Genomic DNA, 22,632 nt, shown 5'->3' on the forward strand with positions numbered 1-22,632 from the left:
GTAATGGCTACCATAATGTCTCTTGTTTTTTTCAAAATAGCTGTCTATACCTTCACACATACTAAAATCACATAATTGAAAACATACTAAAACCAATCAAAACCAAGAATAAGAGCACTACTAGACTTCAAAAAAATGATAAGAAATCAGCAACAGCTACCATGATGTCTTGTTTTCTTTATTGTAGTTGTTCATGCCCTCACGCATCCTAGAACCAATTCTTGTAAACTCTTTAGGTGAAGTTCTATGCATATAAAAGCCTATACATGTACATCTATCCTTTCTGTATTAGAAAAACAAAACAAAACAAAGAATAAGAAAAACAAGAGTCAAATAAACAACTATAACAAAGAACCCCAAACAATAATACTGTAGGCTTTCAAAACAAGGTGGTAGGAACATAACAAATTTTGTTGTTTTGCAGAGGTAGGATGCCATGTGGACCCAGTTTCTGCTGATCTATGGGAAGTCACCATCTCCATGGTGGATAGGATCTGTTTTCCCAGTCCTTAGGTTTGTAAAGGAATAGGTCACTCCCACTCGTAGTACCCAGCTGGCACCTAAGAAGGCTTATGTAGGCCACTTCTGAGGCATAGCCAGGAAGGCGTAGGTGGAGAAGAGCTCATGTAATCAACCATGCTCTCCTCACACACAGTTCTAGGCTTGTTCCTCACAGAGCAGCTTCTTAGACGCAGACCATGGCTGTCCTATCCCTGGTGCTGCTGCTCGGCCTGCCCGTCTTTCTCCTGGGAGTCTTTATCTGGGCTGTTTTAAAGCATTTCCTCACAGCAGAAGTCCCTTCTACCATGCCATATCCTGTCAAGTTACGATTTCTGCATTGTTTGATCCTATATGTGATCGCTTTGGTGAGTTCACCTTCAGGCTCCCATCATGAGTTGGGGTTGCTGTCTATGTATGTACATTTGCTCTTTCATTTATTTTCTCTCTCTTTTTCTACATCCCTCCCAAGAGTTCACTACGTTTTTTGTATCTGCTATTCTTTTCTCCCCGTCTCCTCATTTCCTTCCTTCCCTCCTCTGTACCTTTCTTTCCTCTCTCCTTTCCTCCCACTCTTCTTCCTCTCCTCCTCCCCTCTGCCCTTCCTCCATATTATCTCTGCTGTCCCTAGCTCTGCACTTCTCTTCCCTCAGCAGCAAACATTTACCAAGTGCCAATCATCTGGTTCTTTCCCGAGGATTGAAAACAACTTGAAAACCAGTCACAGCACATCAAGGGCTTGGAGGATGCACGTTCTCTTCAGCGAGGTCGTCTCTTCCTCCGAATGCTTACCTGTCTCCAAGTGTTGGAGACAAGTGTTTGCCTTGCCTGAGTGTGAACACCTGGAGGGCAAGGGCTGCTTAATCTAGCTTCTCCTGGTAGGCCCCCCAAATACAGAGATTAATGCCTCAAAAGTGCTACTTGTTGGTAAATTTCTAGATGAATTCAGCTAGATTGTCAGGGTGACACTGCCAGCCAGGCTCTGAGCAGGGGTATGGGCTGGAAAGATGCTGCATGCAGTATATATTTGCAATTACAGCAAATGGAGAAAGAGTAGTTTCTTCTTGAGGTAATTCCAGTGTCCCAATCTTGGATGGGGACCTGAAGAGGCCAAAGAGTTTGCAGTTAATTACTTCTGAGGACAACCTTGAAGGACAAAGTGAGGTGGGGTAGAGGTCAGAAGCAACCACAGCAGCCACAATGTTCATGCATTTTATCGCTGCCTCTCACTAACTATGTGATCATGGCCATTTGTTTAATCTCTCTCTGTCTTAGTTTTTCCTCTGTAAAATGGGGGTAATAGTACCTGTCATATCTGGCTGGTAAAAGCATCAGATTATATGTATGGTGGTTAGCTCAGTTGTTGAGTTTCATTGGATTTGGGAGCCACTGAGGGGTTTGTAAAGCAAACTTCTGAGTGTCTCTAGGTGGATCATAGGTGCATGATTTTGGATATTGTATTTGTTTCTCTGCCTCTTTCTGTTTTCCTCTCTGCTTCCCGGCTGCCATGAAGTGAGCAGCTCTCCTCTGCCATGCCCTTACATCATGCCATTTTGCCTTGGAGCCAGCTGATAATGGGATGAACTCTGAAAATGTCAGCCAAAGGAATCTCTCTTCCTTGGACCCTCCAAGGGGAGGCCATCTAGGCTGTAACCTTCGGATTGTGGGAGTGACAAATTGATTGGAAATTGTGGGAGTGACAAATTGATTGATGGGAAAGTGACAAATACAGAAAATTGGTACCAGAGGAGTGGAGTTGTTTCTATAACATGCAATGCAGAAATCTGAACTTGACAGGATATTGCGTGGTAGAGGGGACTTCTGCCTGGTTATCTGGTCCATCTAGATGCCTTTGGAATTTGTTTGCAGGTGGAGTTTGGAAAAATTTGGAGATGAGGTCTTAAGAAGCCCTAAAATGCTGTAAGTAGAACTTGAAGGGAGATTCTGATCAGAGCTCAGGACACCAGAGCACTGATATGAATAGGAAGAATAAAGGACAACTTCACTAGTTTTAGGTTGAGAGTGAAGATTTTTGGAAGCTACTCTAGAGGCTGTGTATGTTACATCTAGAGGCAGAAAATATGAATATACTTAACCCATGTCCTGAGTCTTTAAAGGATATGGAATAAATGATCCAATAAAGAAATGTTAAAGCAGTCTAACATTCAGTCTGTGGCATTGTTACTACTGGCTGGTTTTAGCCATTTTTATAGTGAGAATTGTGATAAAAATTCAGGGCAGAAAAATTTTAGAAACTTACATTTTGGTCTAGAAAAAAAATATAAATTTGGGGTAAAGGAGGTGTGGCTGCTGAAGAGATTAGTCCATCAAAATGAAAGGAAGTATTTTTACAAGCACAAGAAAAAAAGATGCCTTGAGGGCTTGCAGGAATCCTCAAGACCCCATTCATTGCAATCTCCAAGGTGCAAAAGTGCAAATATTTCATTTGAGAAGGTAGTCTGTGGGCCCCTGCTCAAGAAGGGCTGCCTGGGTAATTGGTTTCCTGGGATTTATTTCACTATGTTTGCTGATTCAGACCCTTTGAGGTTGCTCTTGCCATGGTCCAAAAGGGTCCATACAGAATGTAAGAATGCAGAATGCAAGAATTGTGGGTTCAGGGAGACTTCTCACTTTTCAAAGGAAGACCTATTAGTCTAGGCACGGAACTCCGGAGAGGGCAAGCTGTGAAAGAGAAGCTTAGGGTACAGTGGAGATCTTAGGGAGTTGGAGATGCCAGGAATGTGAATGTAGAATGTGTGTTGAGGCAAACTACAGGCTTGGAGTGGAACCAGACAAACAGAGATGATGTGGGCTGCAACCTTCAAGGCTGTAAGAGCGGAGTTGTCCCATCACTCTAGAAATTGCATCTCCTCATCATGCGTGTCAGACGCTGGGCATGAAATTACAGGACTTAATATTTCCCTGTTGTATTCTGGTGTTATTTTTTCCCTCTCATTCCTTCCTTTCAGGATGCAAATATTTTCCCTGTGGCATTGTACTAGGGGGATTATGTAACTCATGCTCTATTTTTTTTCAGAGGTTTGCAGCTAAGATTTGCCTTGAGTTTTCAAAGTGACTTTGATTTGGACTTTTCAAAGGTGCTAGGACTCTTGAGACTTGGGTGGAAGGGATTATTACACTCATGGTTCTACTTGGGATAGTTGTAGCATGTTAGATGAAATTATTAATTGTGCTTATTGGGAGATTAAATGTGATTTAGGGAGATGCATATGTGTGTCAAGTTGATGCGGAGTAGACTGTGATGGTTAAGCTTGTGTCAGCCTGATTGCCTTGGGAGGCATAGTAGTCCAGCTGAGGGTATATTATTCCAGGCTTCTTGGTGCCTTTGAGTGGGCCACGTCGGCCTGACTTTGGGTGTCATATCTCGCCTCTTGCTCCTGCATTCTAGGCACTGTTTCCATGCTCTACTTCCCAGCCAGCATGAAGTGAGCATGTTTGTGCCATATTGTCCTTTCACCATGCTGCTTCTGCCTTGTAATCCATGGACTGAACTCCCTGAGACTGTAAATCAAATGAATTTCTCCTTTAAGTTGCAGGTGTTCAGTATTTTGTCCTAGTGGTGGAAAAATGACTAACACAACCTATGATAAGGATTAATAGATTAACAATATTTAAAAAATGTGTTTCTGTGCTGCTGGAATTTTTCACTAGGGACATAATCTTCTAGAGAAATGAACAAGTCTAGTTTATAATTACGCAAATGCTACTGATTCAAGGAGACATTGAAGAGCATATTAAATATTCTGTCTTATTTACCCTGAGTATGTGCTTTCCTGGAGGTTAAGTTGCCCCAGAATAGTGGATTCAGATGGAATTACAGGCTAGATTGTGGTCCCAGAATTAAAACCAAGAACCTCAGGTATCCATGCAGTCCAGAAAACTGAGGATTTCCAACCTTTAGTGCAGTGATGGCGAACCTTTTAGAGACTGAATGCCAACCTGCAACCCAAAATTCACTTATTTATTGCAATGTGCCAACATTGCAATTGAACTGGAATACTCAGGTTTTAGTTTGGGAAAAAATAACTCATACCTGAACGTATTTTGTTCTAAAATAAAAACAAAATAGCACACGTGCCATAGGTTTTCCACCACTGCTTTAGTGTTTCTCTTTATAAGAAGCCCACAAGCTAAGTGGTGACAGCTGCTTACAGGGAATGAGCAGTAGGTTGGCTCTGAAGGGTCAGGTCAGCCTGTGAGCTTCCCACATGGCTTTCCAGCTCTGGGTCTCCCACAGGCACTGCTCATGGTGATGATGAAGATGGTGATATTCGAGTGGTTAATGTTCATGTGCTTCCAGAAAAAAGATATCCAAGGAAAGGAGAAGTTTAAGGAGGATGAGAAAAAAGTAACAAGTTACTATGGTCCAGAAACCAAGAGCTTAGTTTAGGCATCAGACAATTCTGGTCAACTATCAGCTTTGAACCCTCACTCATTTTTAGATTGCTTTCTTTATTAATACATGTTTGCAGTACAGAGTGTTTACATTGCTTGTGGGAAGCTGGTACATGTACATAAAAACATTAAGAAATCACTAGTTAATAGATTACATATTGTCCTCTTAGAAATAGTTGTTCAAATTACAGGATTAACGCACACAAAGTGGACATTCAAACAGTGAGACTGCAAACAGTTGTGTTTAATGATCCAACAAAAACTTAGTAATATGGTCATCTATCTTAATACACCTAAACACACTTGCAGTTGTATCCTTTAGAGTACTTTTTTTCCCTTTCTTTTTTACAACAACATTTACGCATTTTGGGTTTTATTACTCCCATAGTTCTTGTTACTTTTTTTGGAAGAGAATAAAACCAAATATGACAAAACAAAGCAGTCAGTCAAAACAAAGGATGAACATAGCATATGATGTAAAAACAGAATACAAGGTGATCAACAATGGTTACCATAATGCCTCTTGCTACCTTAAAAAGAATTGCCTATATCATTAGGTATAATAAAATGGAACAAAACAGTACAGAACAAGACCAATAAAACCAAAACATTGGGAGACATTACAGGACTTCAAAAGAAGATAATAGTCAAACCAGAATGGGCATCATAGTGAATCTTATTGCCTTCAAAATAGTTGCCTATACCCTCAAACTTGATACTATTAAACAGAACAGAACAGAGTAAAATCAGTCAAAACAAGATGGTGGGAGCAATACATGGCTTCAAATCAAGTTAATAGGAAATCAAAAAAGTTACAACAATATATTCTGCTAATCTTTTTGATTTTTTCCTTAATTAAAAATAAATAAATAATTTTTTTTTAAAAAAGGGGGAGACTGAGATAAAAGAGGACATAACAACATAACAATATAGGTCAACGCATAACAATTTCAACAACCTAGAGCTTCACCACAAGATAACCTGACTTAAAAGTAGTTACCATAGTGTCTCTTTCCTTGAAATATTTGACTTTAACTTCGTATACTATGGCTTCAAACATATCAAGACAGTGTGAAACCATTCAAGAGGATGAAAGTATTACAGGGTATTTAGAACCAGCTAACGGAAAACGAACAACGGTTTCTACATTATCTCTTTGCCTATAAAAATTTTTGTTTATTCTATCACATATAATAAACATAACACATCTTAATTCCCCTTTTTCGTCCCCTTCTCTCTCTGGTCTCCCTTCTTTCCATCTCCTGGCCCCCTTTCACTCTAAGATCTACCTCTCTACTTCTATTATCTGTCTTTTGTTTTGCTTCTTATTTATACTTTGGGTTTCTTACGTAAGAGAAATCATGTGATAGTTAAGCATTTATTTCTCGTAACATTATGATCTCAGGTGTATCTGTTTTCCTATAAATGACTTATTTATCTTTCTCTATTGTATAATATTATTTCACTGTATGCAAATATCACATTTTATTTATTCATTCATCTGTTGATGGACATAAAGTTGCTTTCAAGATGTGGCTATTATGATTGCACTGCCATACACATGGATCTGCATGTATCACTGTAATATGCTATCTTTTTTAATTCTTTAGAGAAGATACTTAGAAGGGGAAAAGCTGGGTCAAATGGAATTTCTAGTTTCAGATATTTGAGGCATCGCCACACTGATTTCCAGAGTGGTTTTACTAGTTTACCTTCCCACCTAGGATGTAGAATGATTCCTTTGCCCCTATAGTGTGTCTAGCATTTGTGACTATTTGATTTCTTGGTAATGGCCATTCTTACTGGGGTAAGATGGAATCTTGGTGATGTTTTAATTTGCATTACTCTAATAGCTGGTGGCATTTGACCTCCATCTCATCTTTGGCCTCATTCATTGGCATCATTTTTCTCATTTTGTAAATGAAGACGTTAGAAACTCAGAGATGGTAATGCCTGGGGTCTTTCATTCAGTTGGTGGTAGGGCTCAGACTCGAGCTCTGCTGTGTTTGATTCCATAACCCAAGTTCTTTCTCATTCATTGACTGAGAACATAAATTCTGTATCTTACTTGTTGAATCACTCTGGGCAAGCCATGTAGACTTTGTTTTGCTTTAGTTTCCCTGTCTTTAAAAGGAATCTGATAATTGTACTTGAGATGGGAGGCTTTGAGAAGTTTAATTTAATAACCCAAATCTCTTGGAACAGCACTGGCGTACTGTAGGTTTTTTTCAGTTTTTTATTATTATTACTATTACACTAGAGAGACAATACAATATTTACAAATGTGAGTCTGATTTATTTCAGTTATGAGGGTAGTCTCAAGTTGTCTCCATTTGCCTATAAAGGTCTCATCCTCATTTATAGCTGAGTAATATTCCATTGTAGGAAAATACCACTTTTTTTCATCCACTCTGTGGTTGATGGGCATCTCGATTGTTTCCAAGATTTCACTATTACAAATAGTGCTGCTATGAACATGGGTACACATATATCACTGTGATATGACCTTGTCAGTTTTTCTGGGAAAATATCCAGGAGGAGAATAGCTGGATTGAATGGAACTTCCAACCTAGTCTGCTGAGAATTCTCCATAGTGATTGCACCAGTCTACACTCCCACCAACAGTGAAGAAGGGTTCCTTTTTCCCCGCAGCCTTGCCAACATTTGTTATCAGTTGATTTCCTGATGGCAGCCATTCTTTCCGGAGTGAGATGGAATCTCAGTGCTGTTTTAATTTGCATTTCTTGATGCAGTGATGGTGAATATTTCTTCATGTATTTATTTGCCATTTGTTTATTTTTATTTTAAAGAGGGCAAAACTAAACATAACAAAACAGAACAAAGCAGATCAGAGGAAAACAATGTGACACAGATTTCAAAGCAAGACAACAGGGAATCTACAATGACTACTGTAGTGTCTCAGTTTTCTTCTAAAATAGGAGTCCACATTTTCACACACAATGAATTCATACAAAACAAAATAGTATTAAACTGATCAGAGCACACTAATGAAGGCAGTACCAGCCTTCAAAACCAGACAACAGGAAAATCAGCAATGGCTTCCATAATGTCTCTTGTTCTCTTCAAATTGGCTGTCCATACCTTCATGTATGTTGAAATTTAATAATACAAAACAAACTAAAACCACTCTGAACAAAGAATAATAATATTACTGGATTTCACAGCATGACAATACAGAATCAGCAATGGATAACAATGTCTCTTTTTCTGCAAAGTAGCTATTCATTTCATCATGGCATTATATAACTGATTCCCATAAACTGTTTAGGAGAAGTTCTACACATATATAAGCCTCTTTCTGTATTAGAGGGAAAAACACACCAAAACAAAATAAGTTACTAGAACAACATGAAACAAAAAAGACAAATAAATAACAACAGCAAAGAGCCCAAAACAATGACAATATAGACCTTCAAAACAAGGTGGTAGGAGCATAACTAGGTTGTAATTTTACATAATGATCTTCAAGAGTTCCTCAGATCCTCAGACACTAACATGCACAATTGTTCCAATCCTATGAATGTTAACTTTTTGTTCTAAGAACTTATATAAATTGTAGCATAGTCATCTTAGCTACTCAGTATGTTTATACAATTTTAAATATTTTTTTTCCATTTTTCTTTTTCCTACTTTCCCCTGAGATATTATTATTTCCCTTTTGAGCAGATTCTTATCCTTGCACTGTATTTGTTGAGGATTTTGTATCTTACGTACTCTTATCATTTCTTACACTAGGGAGACTATGTGGTATTTACTAATGTGAGTTTGATTTATTTCACTTATGAGTATGGTCTCAAGTTGCATCCATTTATTTATAAATATTTCAATGTAATCATTCTTTATAGCTGAGTAGTACTCCAGTGTATAAAAATGCCACATCTTCTTTATCCATTCCTCAGTTGATGGGCATTTAGGTTGTTTGCAAGATCTGGCTATTACAAATTGTGCTGTTATAAACATGGGTGCACATATATCACTGTGGTGTGATGTTTTCAGTTCCTCTGGGAATATGTCCAGAAGTGAAATAGTTGGGTCAAATGGGACTTCCAATACCAGCTTTTTGAGGAATCTCTAGACTGACCTCCACAATGGTTGCACCAGTCTATACTCCCATCAACAGTGCAGGAGGGTTCCTTTTTTCCCACTGCCTCTCCAGCATTTGTTGTTGGTAGTTTTCTTGATCCTGGCCATTCTTTCTGGAGTGAGATGGAATCTCAGTGTGGTTTTAATTTGCATTTCTCTAATGACCAATGATGATGAACATTTTTCCGTGTATTTTCCATTTGTATTTCTTCATCTGAGAACTGTGTATTCATCTCAGATGCCCAGTTTTGGATTGGGTCTTTGAGTTTCAGGGGTCTGATTTTTAAAAAATTCTTTGTATGTTCTAGACAGAAGTCCTTTGTCTGAGGGACAGTTCACTAAAATTTTTTTCCAGTTTGTGGGTTTTCTTTTCACTATTCTGGAGATTTCTCTTGACATGCAGAAATTGTTTAATAAGATGTGACCCCAGTTATTGATTCTGGGAAGTATTTCCTGTGTGGTTTGATTTTTGTTCATGAATTCTCTACCTACCCCTATGTCTTCAAGGTTTTTACCTACTTTGTCTTCCAACAGATTTAGTATTTATGTTTTGATATTTAGATCTTTGATCCCTTTAGACTTTAGTGTAGTACAGGGTGATAGGCATGGGTCTAGTTATAGTTTTTGGCATATGGAGAGCCAATTTTTCCAGCACCATTTATTAAAGAGACTATTTTTCTTCCAGTGAATGTGTTTGGCCCCTTTATCAAAGAGGAAGTGGCTGAGTGTGTTTGTAGTTGTAGCTGTAGCTGTATCTTCTAATCTATTCCGGTGATCTTCAGATCTGTTTTTATTCCAGTACCATGCTGATTTTATACAGTAGCTCTGTAATTTGCCATTTGTATATCATCATCTGATAAATGTGTGTTCATCTTAGATGCCCATTTTTGGAGTGGATCTTTGAATTTGGGGGGGCTTGATGTTTTTCAATTCTTAGTATGTTCTAGACATAAGTCCTTTGTCTGAGAGGTTGCTGGCTAAAATTCTTTCTCATTGGTGGGTTTTCTTTTCACTTTGTTGGTGATTTTTTTGAAGTGCAGAAACTTTTTAATAAGATGAGATCCCTGTTGTTGGTTCTTTGAAGTATTTCCTGTGTGGTTTATGTTTTGTTCATGAACTCTGCCTACTCCTATGTCTTCCAGCAGGTTTTGTAGGTTTAGCATACGTGTCTGGGTGTGCAATGGTGAATGTTAACACAGGTGTCCCAACAGATTTGCAAATTAGGGCAGGGTACAGGCTAGCACAGAACCCAAGAGGTTGAGGTCACTGGCCACATGCCTTTGACAATAAACTTTGTTCAATTCAGTGTCTTTTTTTCTACTCAGCCCAAATTTGTTTGCCTCCCTGCAAATTCACATCCACAGAAGTGTTTGGTACACCTAACATCACCACAGAGCAGGTAATTTATAAACCAGGGAAATAAGCTTGGCTTGCAGAGAGGTTGTGAAGGACAAGAGCATGGCACCTGCAGTGGGCGGTGATTTGGCACCTTGTGTCATTTCTGCCTCAAGGGAACCTAAACTGTGCTTGCAAAACAGAAAAACATAGGCCAAACTCATCTTTTGGTCTGGAGATCATTCCAGGTATAACTCACCTGCTCTGTCTACAGTGGACTGAATCTATTCAGGAGGCCACTACTTAACAACCTTGGAAAGCTGCATCTTTAAGTATTGTTGGAATGGCAGTGAAATTTCATGAGCACTGGAGGGGACACATTTTCAGATCATAGCAACATCATTGTTCACTTAAGACCTTATGGCTGGAAAACTTGAAAACCCCACTCCTTACCTGAACACAACTCAGAGCCCACCAAGATGCAAAAAAGTCCACTACAAGCAGGAGGCACCAGACGCCTTAGACATGGTGACTGCAGCAGACCTGCCCTTCTGATCCTAACCTCTTCTCCACTCCACCTTCCTCCTCTGTGTCCAATAGGGGAACACACTGGAGAAGCTAAGAATTTGTTCCATGCCTCGATTTGTCCGCTTCCTACAAGACAGCATGACCATAATAGAGAAGGACCCCAGAGTGGTGGTGACCAACCTGCGCTTTGGGACAATCCCTGTGAGGCTGTTCCAGCCCAAGGCAGCATCCAGCAGCCCTCGGAGAGGTGTCGTCTTCTACCACGGAGGAGGTGGAATGTTTGGCAGCTTGGGTAAGGAGCTCCCCAGGGGCGTGGGAAAGCAAGGGCCTTTGGACACCAGAGCTTCATCCAAGATCCAAGGAGAAGCTATGGAGTGAGTCCAAGATACTCAGCAGTGGGAGTCTCTTCAGGGGAGCACAGGGACATGGGCTGGGGCTCACTTCAGCTGATGAGTGGCCACCTCCATGGGCCCTGGTTCCTATCATGTGACAGTCTCGGTCCTGGTAGGGGACAGCAGCGTCTCAGTGGGGTGGTCACTGCCCTGAGGGTGACTCCTCATTTTCCTTCCATTCACAGTCTGCATCTCTCCTGTCCCCTCCCCATGCACTGCCCTCCACTCACTCTGCAGGGCCACTTCACCCCCAGATCCCACAAGTTCTCCCCTCTTCACCTCTCACTGCGACATCTAGCCTCTGCTCACAAAGTGATCTTTCGAAACAAGTTGGGGCTTGTCCATGCCGTGCTTCAGCCTCTCCTGCGGGCCCCAAACCCGCCCTCTCAAACCGGGTGGCCCGTCTTCTGCCCTGCCTCTGCTGCAGCTGCTGTCCTTTACACTTGCAGGGCCATCAGGCTGTCGATACCCCACCCTGACTTTCTTTGGCTGATGACCCCTTTACTCCGGTCTGATCAAACAGCCCCCACAAAGTGGCTGTACTTACAACATCAGATCTCAGGATTTCCTCTGCCCTGCCTCTGCCCTGTCTCACCCCTGAGCTCATCCTTGTCCAGTGTCTTGGACTCATGTCATCACCTGAGCTGGTCTTCCTGATCCTTGTTTACCGTCTGAGGGTTAGAACTTCAAGAATTCAGGAAAGACTGGGATTGTCTTGTTCCCAGCCCCCGGCTCCTGTGTTTACTGTTTAGATGAAGGGATGAATGCATGTGAATAAAAGTAGGTGAATGAATGAGTGAATGGCTGCAAAAAGACACTGGTTTCCAGGGTCTATGAACTGATGCCCGCACAAGGACACTGACATGGAAATTTGTCCACATAGAAAGGCTTCCTTTGGGCTGGGGATATAGCTCAGTGGCACAGTGCCTGCCTGGAAAGGTTCTAAATTCAATCTCCAGTGCAAACAAACAAACAAACAAACAAACAAACAAACACCAAAAAACCACCCCAGCCCCCTTTCCCCTTGTACAAACTCCTTTAAAAACACTATGTCCATACTGCCCCCTGGTGGTAGTAACTGCCCATCGCCAGCCATCATTTTATATTTGGAGCTGTGGCAGTGGGGCCCTTTCTATTCAGACAGTAACTGTGAATATCTGTGGGATCCGCTCCACGGGATCGTCTTCCTTCTGTTAAGCCCTAGGTCAGTGGTGGCGAGCCTAATGCGCTTGCGCTGCACTGGCTGTTTGTTACCATGGAAAGCTCTAAAAGTTTCGCCATCACTGCCCGTGGTTCTCCGTCCTGTGCTGAGGCACGAGGTTATGTTTAAAGGTAAAACCAGCGATGGGTCAGCAATGGTTTACTGAGCCCCCATTTAGCATTAGACCCTTTGCAGGCCCAGGGGACACAGGAGAGAATAAGAAAGACCCAGGGTCTACTCTCATGGGCTTCTCAGCCAGTGAAAGAGCTGGACTATGCAGGAGAATTAGCTTCAGTCAATAGTTTCTCATTTTGACCACTCACTGAAATAGAAAGTGACACCATGGAGTCATTGTCACCGAGTCACTCTCATCAGACCAAGTGTTTCCAAGAAGGCTGGCTTGAAGCCCGGGCCCATGAGGAGCAGCTAGGACTACAGAGAGCAGGGTGGGGCTCTCTAAGCCAGGGAAGGAACTTAAGACAGCCTGGTGTGGTGCGTAAAAGCCCTTAGTCAGTAAGGCAAGTTATATTGACTTCCATGCCACAAAAAATTAAAAAATAATAGAGATGCAAAAGCTATGACGAGCAGAGTATCAAAATTTATGCACCAGTGGGAGTCAACGGGGTGAGTGATTTATTCAAGTGGAAGTCAGAGCCTATTTATAACTTTGATGTTCTTGCTCATCATGGCATATTTTGGGGTTAATTTTGATGTCCTAAAATAGTGCATTGTAATATCTCTCTGGAAGGCTGGGTGTCCTGGGGCTCTCAGCATCCACCTGCAGCGGATGCTCATCTGTCCCACTCTGACCCAGCCCAGCTCAACCTAAACAGCATGGCAGCAAGGGCAGAGCTCTAAAGCAGAGGCAGCCTGGGTCCTGGGGGAAGAAGGAAGCCAGGGTGGCAGAGCAGGCAATGAAGCTGGACCAGTTTTCGGCGGTGCTCAGGTCATGGCCTGCACAGGCCTCAGCCTTGGCTGCCTTTAAACTTCCCTGAGAGTTTTAAGGTCCTGCAGTCTTCTCCCAGGCTCGCTGAGTCCCTCTGTAGAGTGGTCCCAGGCTTTGGGACTCTAAAAGTTCCCATGAGCTAATGTGTAACAGAACTTCCTAGTACCGAACGCTGTCATAGGTGCTGACCCCGACTCAGCTGACCCCTTAATGCATCTGTCTCCATTTCTGCTCCATCCTCACTGCTTCCCCCAGCCCCGATGACCATTCCCTCATCTCATGAGCTCCCCTGAACATGGGAATGACCTGTTGTGATTTAGAAGATGCTGACGCCTGAGCCCCCATCCACAGATCCTGATTACAGAGCTTGGGGTCAGCCTGGCAGAAGACATGGACAGGCTCCCCGCTGTCTCCGTGTGTTGACAGCAGGACATGGGAAGGGAAGTTGGAGGGGCACATGGCTTGTCCTGAGGCTGGAACTACAGCCACACACCCTGACCCTTAAGGTGAATGGATCTGTCTTCTAGAACTTCAGATACATGATCTGTTTAGTACTTATAACAAATTACCCCTACTCTATGAATACACAATATTCTTAATATTCCCAGCAGGCATGCCTAACTTGCTTAAATCCCCAAGCTTCCCTGTCTCTCAACTCCCTCAGTGTAAAATTGAACATTGCAGAAAGTGAGCCCCAAGGTCAACTCCATCCTGGATGTTTATGAGACTGGGGTCATGTATCTGGCCTTTCTTAGGCAGAGTCTGCCCGAATCACTTCTGAAGTGGCCAAAGTAGGAACATATAGCACATCACCCTATGCCCACGTGGCAGCTCCTCCCCCTGAGGCCAGCGGGTGGGCAGATGCTCATGTGTGGCACTGGGCCTGGTTTTTATCTTGCAGATTCTTACCACAGCCTGTGCAATCACCTGGCTCGGGAGACCGACTCTGTGGTCTTGTCTGTGGGGTGAGTTTCCTGAGATAGTGCTTGCCTTTTCCATGGGGGAAGGAAAGAATGGGGTGGGAGGTTCTTGAATGATTAGGGCCCTGACTCCAGAGATGCTCATGCAGATGTGTCTGCGAGGAGGCCCAGCGCCTTTCAAGGCAGCACAAGCCTGGAAAGATTCCTGTTGCAAGGTAATGCACAGATGAGCCCCACGCGGGCGAACTGTTCCTCAAGGGCCCCAGCTGCCTTGGAGCGTTATGTGGCCACGGAGTAAACGCTATGGATTCAAGATGTGTCAATCAGTGGGTGACAATGGTAATACACTGAGCATTGGCATCCCTAGTCATTCACCCAGAGCACAAGACATCGCCTTCCATCATCCAGACAGTATCAGCACAAACCTTTCTCTGCAATGAACTCAGAGAAATCAGTACTATAACTATCGTAACCATTTTCTTATTCATATACATATACATATCCATATGTTGTTTCAGGTTCTCATAATAGTATCAGCAGGGAGACAATACTATTTTTACACATGTATGTCAGATTTATTTCACTTCTGAGTATGGTCTCAGGTTGTATCCATTTACCCATAAGAGTTTCCAGTTTATCCTGTTTTATAGCTGAGTAGTACTCTTTTGTATAAAAATACCACATTTTAAAAAATCCATTCCTCAGTTGATGGGCATTTAGTTGTTTCCAAGACATTAAGCTTGGTACCTTTAATTTAAAATTAGTTTGAACGTAATTTAGTTTTTCAGCATATATTTACAATATACAATAGTAATCTTTTTTTTTAGTGAGTTGGCACATGCATTTATCTTGATAATTTTGACCCCTTTTCTCTTGGACTTCCCTTCCCCTGACCCCCTTTTCCATCTCAAAGAGTGTGCCTTCTGTTTTTTTTTAACCATTTCTCCTTAATTTTGCTCATTTGTCTATTATTTAGGGGGTACTGAGCTTTCTGTGTCTGACTTTTTTCACAGAGCCTTATGGTCTCAAGTTCCACCCACTTTGCTGAAAACTGTATTGACTCTTCTTTATGGTTAAATAATAGTCCACGGTCAGTGTACACACACACCAGGTTTTCTTCATTCCTCTGTGGACAGACATGTAGGCTGTTTTCAGAGGTTAGCTGTTGTGAATAGCATTGGTGTAAGCAAGGGTATGTATGTGTAGTGATTTTAGTAAGTATGGCTTAGTATGTATGATGACTTTAATCCTCTTACCAATATATTCAGGAGAGGAATAGCGGATCAAATGGGATTTCTATTTTTAGTTTTTGAGAAATCTTTGTTTTATTTATTTATTTATTTTGTACCAGGAATTGAACTCAGGACCTTGTGCTTGCCTGGCAGGCACTGACACCACTGAGCTAAATCCCCAGCCCTCCACATTGATTTTCATAGTGATTACAGTAGTGTACATTCCTAGAAGCATTGTGAGAGGGTTCCTTCTTCCTGTACAGTATCACAAACATTTGTTGCTATTATGTTCTTGATGGTAGGCTTTCTCCTGGAATAAGATAGACTAAAAGAGTTGTTTTGATTTTTATTTCCCTAATGGCAAAAGGCAATACACACCTTTTCCGTGAATTTTATTTTTTGAGAATTGTATATTAAGTTCATTTGCCTTGCTTTGATTGGACCTTTTGGGTTTTCGAGGTCAAGCATTGGTTTTTATATGCTCTAAATATTAATCCTTTATCAGAAGAGTAGCTGGTAAAATTCTTTCCCACTCTGTACATTGTCTTTTCACTCTGTTGATTGCTTCTTATGTGCTCTTTAGTTTGACACAATGCCATTCATTGATTCTTTATATTATTTCCTATGCCATTGGAGTTCTGGTCATAAAATCACCCAGGTGTTATCTCTCATCAGTTTGATGTTTCTGTTTTATATATAGGTCCTCGATTCATTTTAGTGTGGTTATAGCATTGAGTAAGAGATATGGATCTAGTAAAATCTTCTGCATTTGGATAACCAGTTTTCCCAACACCATTTCTTAAAAGACGTTATGTTTTCTCCAAGGTATATTTTTGGTCTCTTTGCTACAAATCAGATGGCTGAATGTGCACGGGATTTTTTTTTTTTTTTTACCTTCTAATCTATTCCATTGGTCTATGTGTCTATTTTTGTGCCAGTACCATGCAGTTTTTGTTACTACAGCTTTGTAGTATAACTTGATATTTAGTACTGTGATGCCTCTTGCTTTGTTCTTTTTGCTAAGGACTGCTTTGTCTATTCTGAATAAATTCTAGATTAATTTTTTATAGTTCTGTGGAGAATGTTGTTGTACTTTAGTAGGAATTGCATTTGATATATAAACGGCTTCTTGTAAAGTTGCCATTTTAACAATATTCTGCTGATCCAACAACAAGGCATACTTTCCATTTTCTATTGTCCTCTGTAATTTTCTTCAGAGTTCTGTAATTTTTATTATAGAGGTATTTTACCTCCTTTTTCAGGTTGATTTTTAGGCATTTACTGTTTTTGAAGCTATTGTGAGTGAAATTGTTTTCCTGATTTCTTTCTTAGTGTGTTCAATATTGGTGTATAGGAATGCTATTGATTTTTTTGTGTGACATTGCATCCTGAAACTTGATCCTTTTAAAGTAAAGGTAAAAAACTAAATAAACATACACCTTTTAAGAATGCACAGAATCACAACCAAAGGATGTAAAAAGGGAAAAAAAGGGATGATGGGTCTAAAGTTCAGGGTAACCCTGCTCTCAGCTGGGGCAGCTTCAAGGCAGGGAAAGTTGGTAACGGTGGAGAGGCCTGGCCGAGGCCCAGCCATGGTTGTGCTGATGGTTCTGAAGGTACTCATCTCTCATTGCTGGGACAAAATATCCAGCACCCAAGATTAAGGAAGGAAAGGTTTATTCAGCTCAGTGTTTGGGGAGGTTTCAGTCCATCATCAATACAGGGTACTGGCTCCAATACAGGGTAGCATGGCACCAGGGCAACACTTCATGGGGCAGCCAGAAAAGGCAGTCGGATCAAAAGCGGGGAGGTGAGCCTCTTTTCCTCCTTTATATTGTACACAGGCCACGCCCCACGCCAGGGCCGGTGTAGCACTTACAAAATCTCCTTGCCCTCCTCTTTCACAGGATGAGGATATTTATAAAGTAAGAACCCTGCTCCCTGCTGTGTCTCTTAGTTAAACTTCTAAATTGCTCTAGTTGACACAATGCATCAACTATAACACCTACTTACCTACCTGCCAGCTATGCTGAAATCATATGGAGAGTTTCTAAAAATATGGCTCTGGTTCTTTGAGGGGTATCTTAGTTAATTTTCTCAATGCTGAGATGAAATACCCAAAACCCACAAGTTAAGGGAAGAAACATCAGTTTAGGTCACAGTTTGTAGAAGTTTCAGTCCATAACTAGCTGTCTCCAAGGCAGGGTGGCACTGCACACAAGCATTGCAAAGGAGAAACAGTTCATGGTGGGCAGAAGATAGAAAAAAACAAGGCATGACCATAGCTCTCTCTACCCCTTATATCTTATCCAGACTACTTAGGTGGGTAGCCTCACAGTCTTACTCCTTGTGCCCCTGACCCAGCATTACAACATGAATTCATTCCAGCATCACACAATCTAGATCTAGCCACTTCTGCAAAAATCCCACCTATGACCACCTGAGGCTTTGGGGGGACTGCTAGACATAAGCCACAACAAGGAGGGAATTTTCCTGTGGGTAGAGGGGTCATGGAAGTTGGTTTTGCGCTAAAGAATCATAACATACCAGATTAAGCAACTGAGAAAAATTAAGAATTACTCTGTTGTGTTTTCCCACTCCAGTGGAACTCATTTAACTGACTGCCCCAAGACTGGGTAGACAGTACAGCTGTGTGATATGAAGAAGTAATTTAGAATCTCTGTCCTCTTAGATGAGATTTTTCCAAAGAAGCATCTTTACAATACTTAAGTGTTCTACTCCCATCAGTTGCTGTCTTGTCTGAAATTTCATTACTGGAGCTCAGTATCCAAAGGCTGTGGGAATAATGAAGATCCCTTGAACAGGGAGCACACAAAGATGTGGGTGAGCACCTGTCACTAGAGCAGTTCTAATAGGACAATTGGTGGATTGAATTAGCCAGAGGAAGGACTTGGAGCTGCTGGAGGCAACAGTGTGTGGTGCCAGAGATACCTGAGAGATGCTGAATCCTATGGAGATACACAAGGTGTCTGTGTTGTTACTTTTCTCTTGTTGCTGAAACAAAATAGCTGATGTTCAAAATTAAGGAAAGAAAAGTTTATTTAGTTCACTCTTTGTGGAAATTTCAGTCCATAAGCAGCTGGCCCCAAGGCAGGGTGGTGTGGCTAAGAGGCAACCTTTCACGGTGGCCAACAGAAACAAGCACAAAAGGGCAAAAAGGAAAAGCATGCTTCGTTCCTTCCTTTACATTGTGTGTTGGCTCCCACACCCCTGGGCAGGTGCAGCACTCACACAGCCAGTCCCAACACTGGGCCACGAACCAATCACAAATGCTAGATTTAGCTGCCTCCATGACTGCATGAGGCTTGTAGGGGGAACATCCAAACACAAACCATAACAGCTTCTTTACCTCTTAGGGTCATTCTGAGGATGTAACCGGGTTATTCTCCTAGAGGGTGGTAGAGGATGCCATTCAAACACCAGCAACACACCTATGTATACCTATGCTTTGTTCTCGGTTTCCTTCTTAGGTACCGCAAGGCTCCTGACTACCATTACCCTACCATTTACCAGGACTGCTTAAATGCCACCATCCACTTCCTGAAGGACTCGAGAACCTATGGAGTAGAACCCTCCCAAGTGATAATCTGTGGGGAGAGCATGGGAGCATCAACTGTGGCCATGGTTACTCAGACCTTGGTGGGCAGAACCGATCTTCCCCAGACTCGGGCTCAAATTCTGATTTATCCAGCTGTTCAGTTATTGAATTTACAGTTACCATCTTTTCGTCAAAAGAGAAATGTTCCACTTCTCACCCATGAGTTATACATGACATTTTTGTGTGACTATCTGTCCATTGATTACTCCTGGAAAAATGCCATTTGGAGTGGTGCTGGTATACCCCCTGAGAACTGGAAGAAGTACAAGAAATGGCTCAGCTCTGACAACATCCCCAACAGGTTCAAAAACAAAGACCAAGAGCCTCAGTTTCCTGGGCCTTTTAATGAGTCTGCTTATCTGGAAACCAAAACTCGGTTTGATGTAAGAAATTCATTGCTTATGGCAGATGATGAGATAATCCGTCAGCTTCCTGAGACCTTCCTGGTGAGCTGTGAGCATGACATCCTCCGTGATGATGCTTTGCTTTACAAGAAGCGCTTGGAAGACCAGGGGGTGCCAGTGAACTGGTACCATGTGGAAGATGGCTTCCATGGATGTGTACCGTTATTTGATAAGAAGTTTTTCTCTTTCCCATGCTCCCAGAATATTGTGAATTCTGTGGTTAGTTACATAAATGGCATATGAAAGGCTGTGTGTGTTGTTCTGTGTAAGAGAACTGGCCTAAAATATAAATGCCCTAGATTTGACCCTCAGCACTACAGAAGAATTAACTTTGGAAATGAAAGTGCTACCTGATAGGAACTGTGTAACCCTGAGTCATGTGAAACAAAGATGTCACAGTCCCAAGACAGGGCTTTTGCTGATTTTTGTTTCTTTATGGAAGAAGATGCTGAATCTATCATGGCAGGGCATGAAGGATCATAAGGGCATGAAGGAAGCGAACAACTGTCTAGCTACATATTCAAGGAAACCTAAACTCAGTACTAACAATGTCCAGTCTTGTCCTAGAAACATTGCTTTAGTTTGCATTTCTCCAATGACCAGTGATGTTGAACATGTTAACTGATTTTTAATTTGTTGCAAAATATCTAAAAGTTCGGTATTCTGTGACTGTGTCCTTATGATACGTCTTTCTGGTTGTGTGAAGGAACCATCACAAACTTTAATCTAGAATGAGAACATCTGACTTCCTTTTGTGGATGAGGACATCTTTGACACCATGAGCTCACTTTTCCTTCATTTAATTTGGTCAAGAGTTGCAGTGGAGGCTCCCTTGATCTCCAGCATAAACTGGAACTCTGTGCTAATGCTATAATCCCACAATCATTAGTCATTTCCTTATGAAATTCTTTGTTGTACTGAAATGTATTGTTTTCACTGATATTTCTTTAAAAAAGTATTTGTATTAGAAGGGAGGTAAACAGGTTGAGAAAATTTTAAAGCATTATCATTCATCATTCACTCTTTTACAAAATGTTTTCAACTATCACACAGAACTATATTTCTAACTCACACCAAATCCTGTTGCTTTTCTGATTAGAAACTTTGAACAGCTTCCCATGCACTTCATATTAAACTTGCCTCCTGACTGTAGCCCTCAACTCCTGTATGAGATCCCAGACTGGCCTAACATTCATATTTTTGTTTTATTTGCATTGAATTTTTTGAGTACATGTATTTATTAGTATATGTACCTAATATTTTAAGTTCGTTTTAGCAAGAAGCTACACGTTACTGATGTATATTATCTTTTCATTTCTTCCCCACCACCTACCTCTATCAGTCTCTAGATCACCTTCCCACTTTCAAATGATCTAGCTGTTTCTATTACCTAGCCTGTATTTTTCTTTTTTACTTTTATTTTTTTATTTCTTATTTTTAAAAACAAGAGGTAGAAATGATATAGATTTTTTTTTAAAAAGTAGGAAATTAAGATTTACCCGGGGATCAAACTCACGACCTTACACTTGCCAAGCAGGCACTTATGCCACTGAGCTAAATTCCTGGTCCCTGCTTATTGTTATCTTAGAAGTAGTTGTTCAGGTTACAAGATTTAGGCAGAAAAAAATGATCAAAGAATCAAACAATGAGAGCAGAAACTCTTTGGATGAACTTACAGAGATTACTAGTATAGCTGTCTTGCACACACACACACACACACACACACACACACACACTACACACATATAACATTTTCCCTTTTCTCTTTTCTCCTTTCTCCTGTCCCAGTTGTTGTTTCCTTTTGAGCACTTTCTTTCCCTTTCATTTTCACAATATCTATGGTCATCATTGTTTTCAAATATATTGAAAGTTATGCCATGTTTATGCTTGAATGTTCAGTTTATCTCACCGAACATTGTGATCTCAAAGTACACCTCAGGCTTCATGCACTCTGTTTCCCAACCTGAGTGAATCATCTCATCCTTGAAGCAGCCTTTTCCTCCATGGTAAAGTAATAGGATTTGACCTGAGTAGTCTAGTCTAGCAGTCTGTCCTGCTTCCATGAGAACCCCAGGATCCTCCATTTTTTGCTTATGAATCGTTCCATTGTGATATCAGACTATCTGAGTCATTGACACAGTCCACAATCTCTTAAGTGTTCTTGGAATGCGATTAAGCCAGGTCAGTGGATGTTAAAAGGGCTCAGGAACACTGTTCTTCTAGCTGAGCACACTTTTTAGTTAAGGATCTGTCCTGATCCCTAACTGGCCCCAGGGCAGACAGCTGCTGTCTAAAAGAGATGGAGAGGAAGATTCAGAAGTCCCCTGGCAGAGCAGCAGGGAGTGACTTGGAGGAAAAACAGAAGTAGTGAGCCAGAATTCCTTAGTTAAGTACAGACATTGTGTTTAATAAAACTTGCAGTTGTTTTGTTCTTTGCCACCGAATGCAGCTAAATCATACCATTTATCATCAAATTGAAACTTCTGAGTGTGCTAAAAACAACTGGGTTACATACAACTGTGCTTACCACAAGATACTGACTGTACCAAGGCCCTCAGCGAAAGCTTATCTCATTCTGGTAACTTCTGTTTGCCACCAACCTCATCTCGCCATCCAACAGAGGGCAGCATCTACCTTGAGTAGTCCTCTCTCAATCAGAACCGCTGTGATAATTAATTATTCTCCTACGCATTTGTGCTTCCAAAAAATGTGGCTCATCCTGTATTGCCTAGAGGATGCTTTATAAATCTGATTAAAAGGAATTCAATTACCATTTCTCTTGCTTAATTGTGCTTTGGTCTCTAGTTTGTGACACCAAAGGGAAGTCCCATTCCTTTCTGGTTTGGATTCATCAACGCAGCCAGGATGCTTGCCGTATATGAAAGCTACTTCTCATTTTCAGCACAACAGGATTTCCGCGATGGGGTTTCCCTACTTCTGAGCAATGACTGGAATAAATTACAGCGATATGGACCTCTATGATATTAATGTAACCCACTCATTCATACGTATCCCAGTGGTCCATCAAGTCAACTTT

At 41.3% G+C, this 22,632-nt stretch overlaps 1 protein-coding gene across 1 annotated transcript; it reads left to right on the forward strand.

The window, feature by feature from the left end:
- Positions 1-671: 671 nt before the first annotated feature.
- On the forward strand, positions 672-22,387 carry LOC100713568 (arylacetamide deacetylase-like 4). The gene is made up of 4 exons (XM_003471415.2): positions 672-866; positions 10,954-11,173; positions 14,322-14,385; positions 19,064-22,387. The coding sequence occupies exons 1-4, from the start codon at positions 699-701 to the stop codon at positions 19,836-19,838; spliced, it is 1,227 nt and encodes a 408-aa protein (XP_003471463.1). The 5' UTR covers positions 672-698; the 3' UTR covers positions 19,839-22,387.
- Positions 22,388-22,632: the final 245 nt, after the last annotated feature.

The sequence above is a fragment of the Cavia porcellus genome, unplaced genomic scaffold (assembly GCF_034190915.1).
Source record: "Cavia porcellus strain 051 isolate PalLab524CR breed Dunkin Hartley unplaced genomic scaffold, mCavPor4.1 scaffold_25, whole genome shotgun sequence".
In the NCBI taxonomy this organism is placed as follows: Eukaryota; Metazoa; Chordata; class Mammalia; order Rodentia; family Caviidae; genus Cavia; species Cavia porcellus.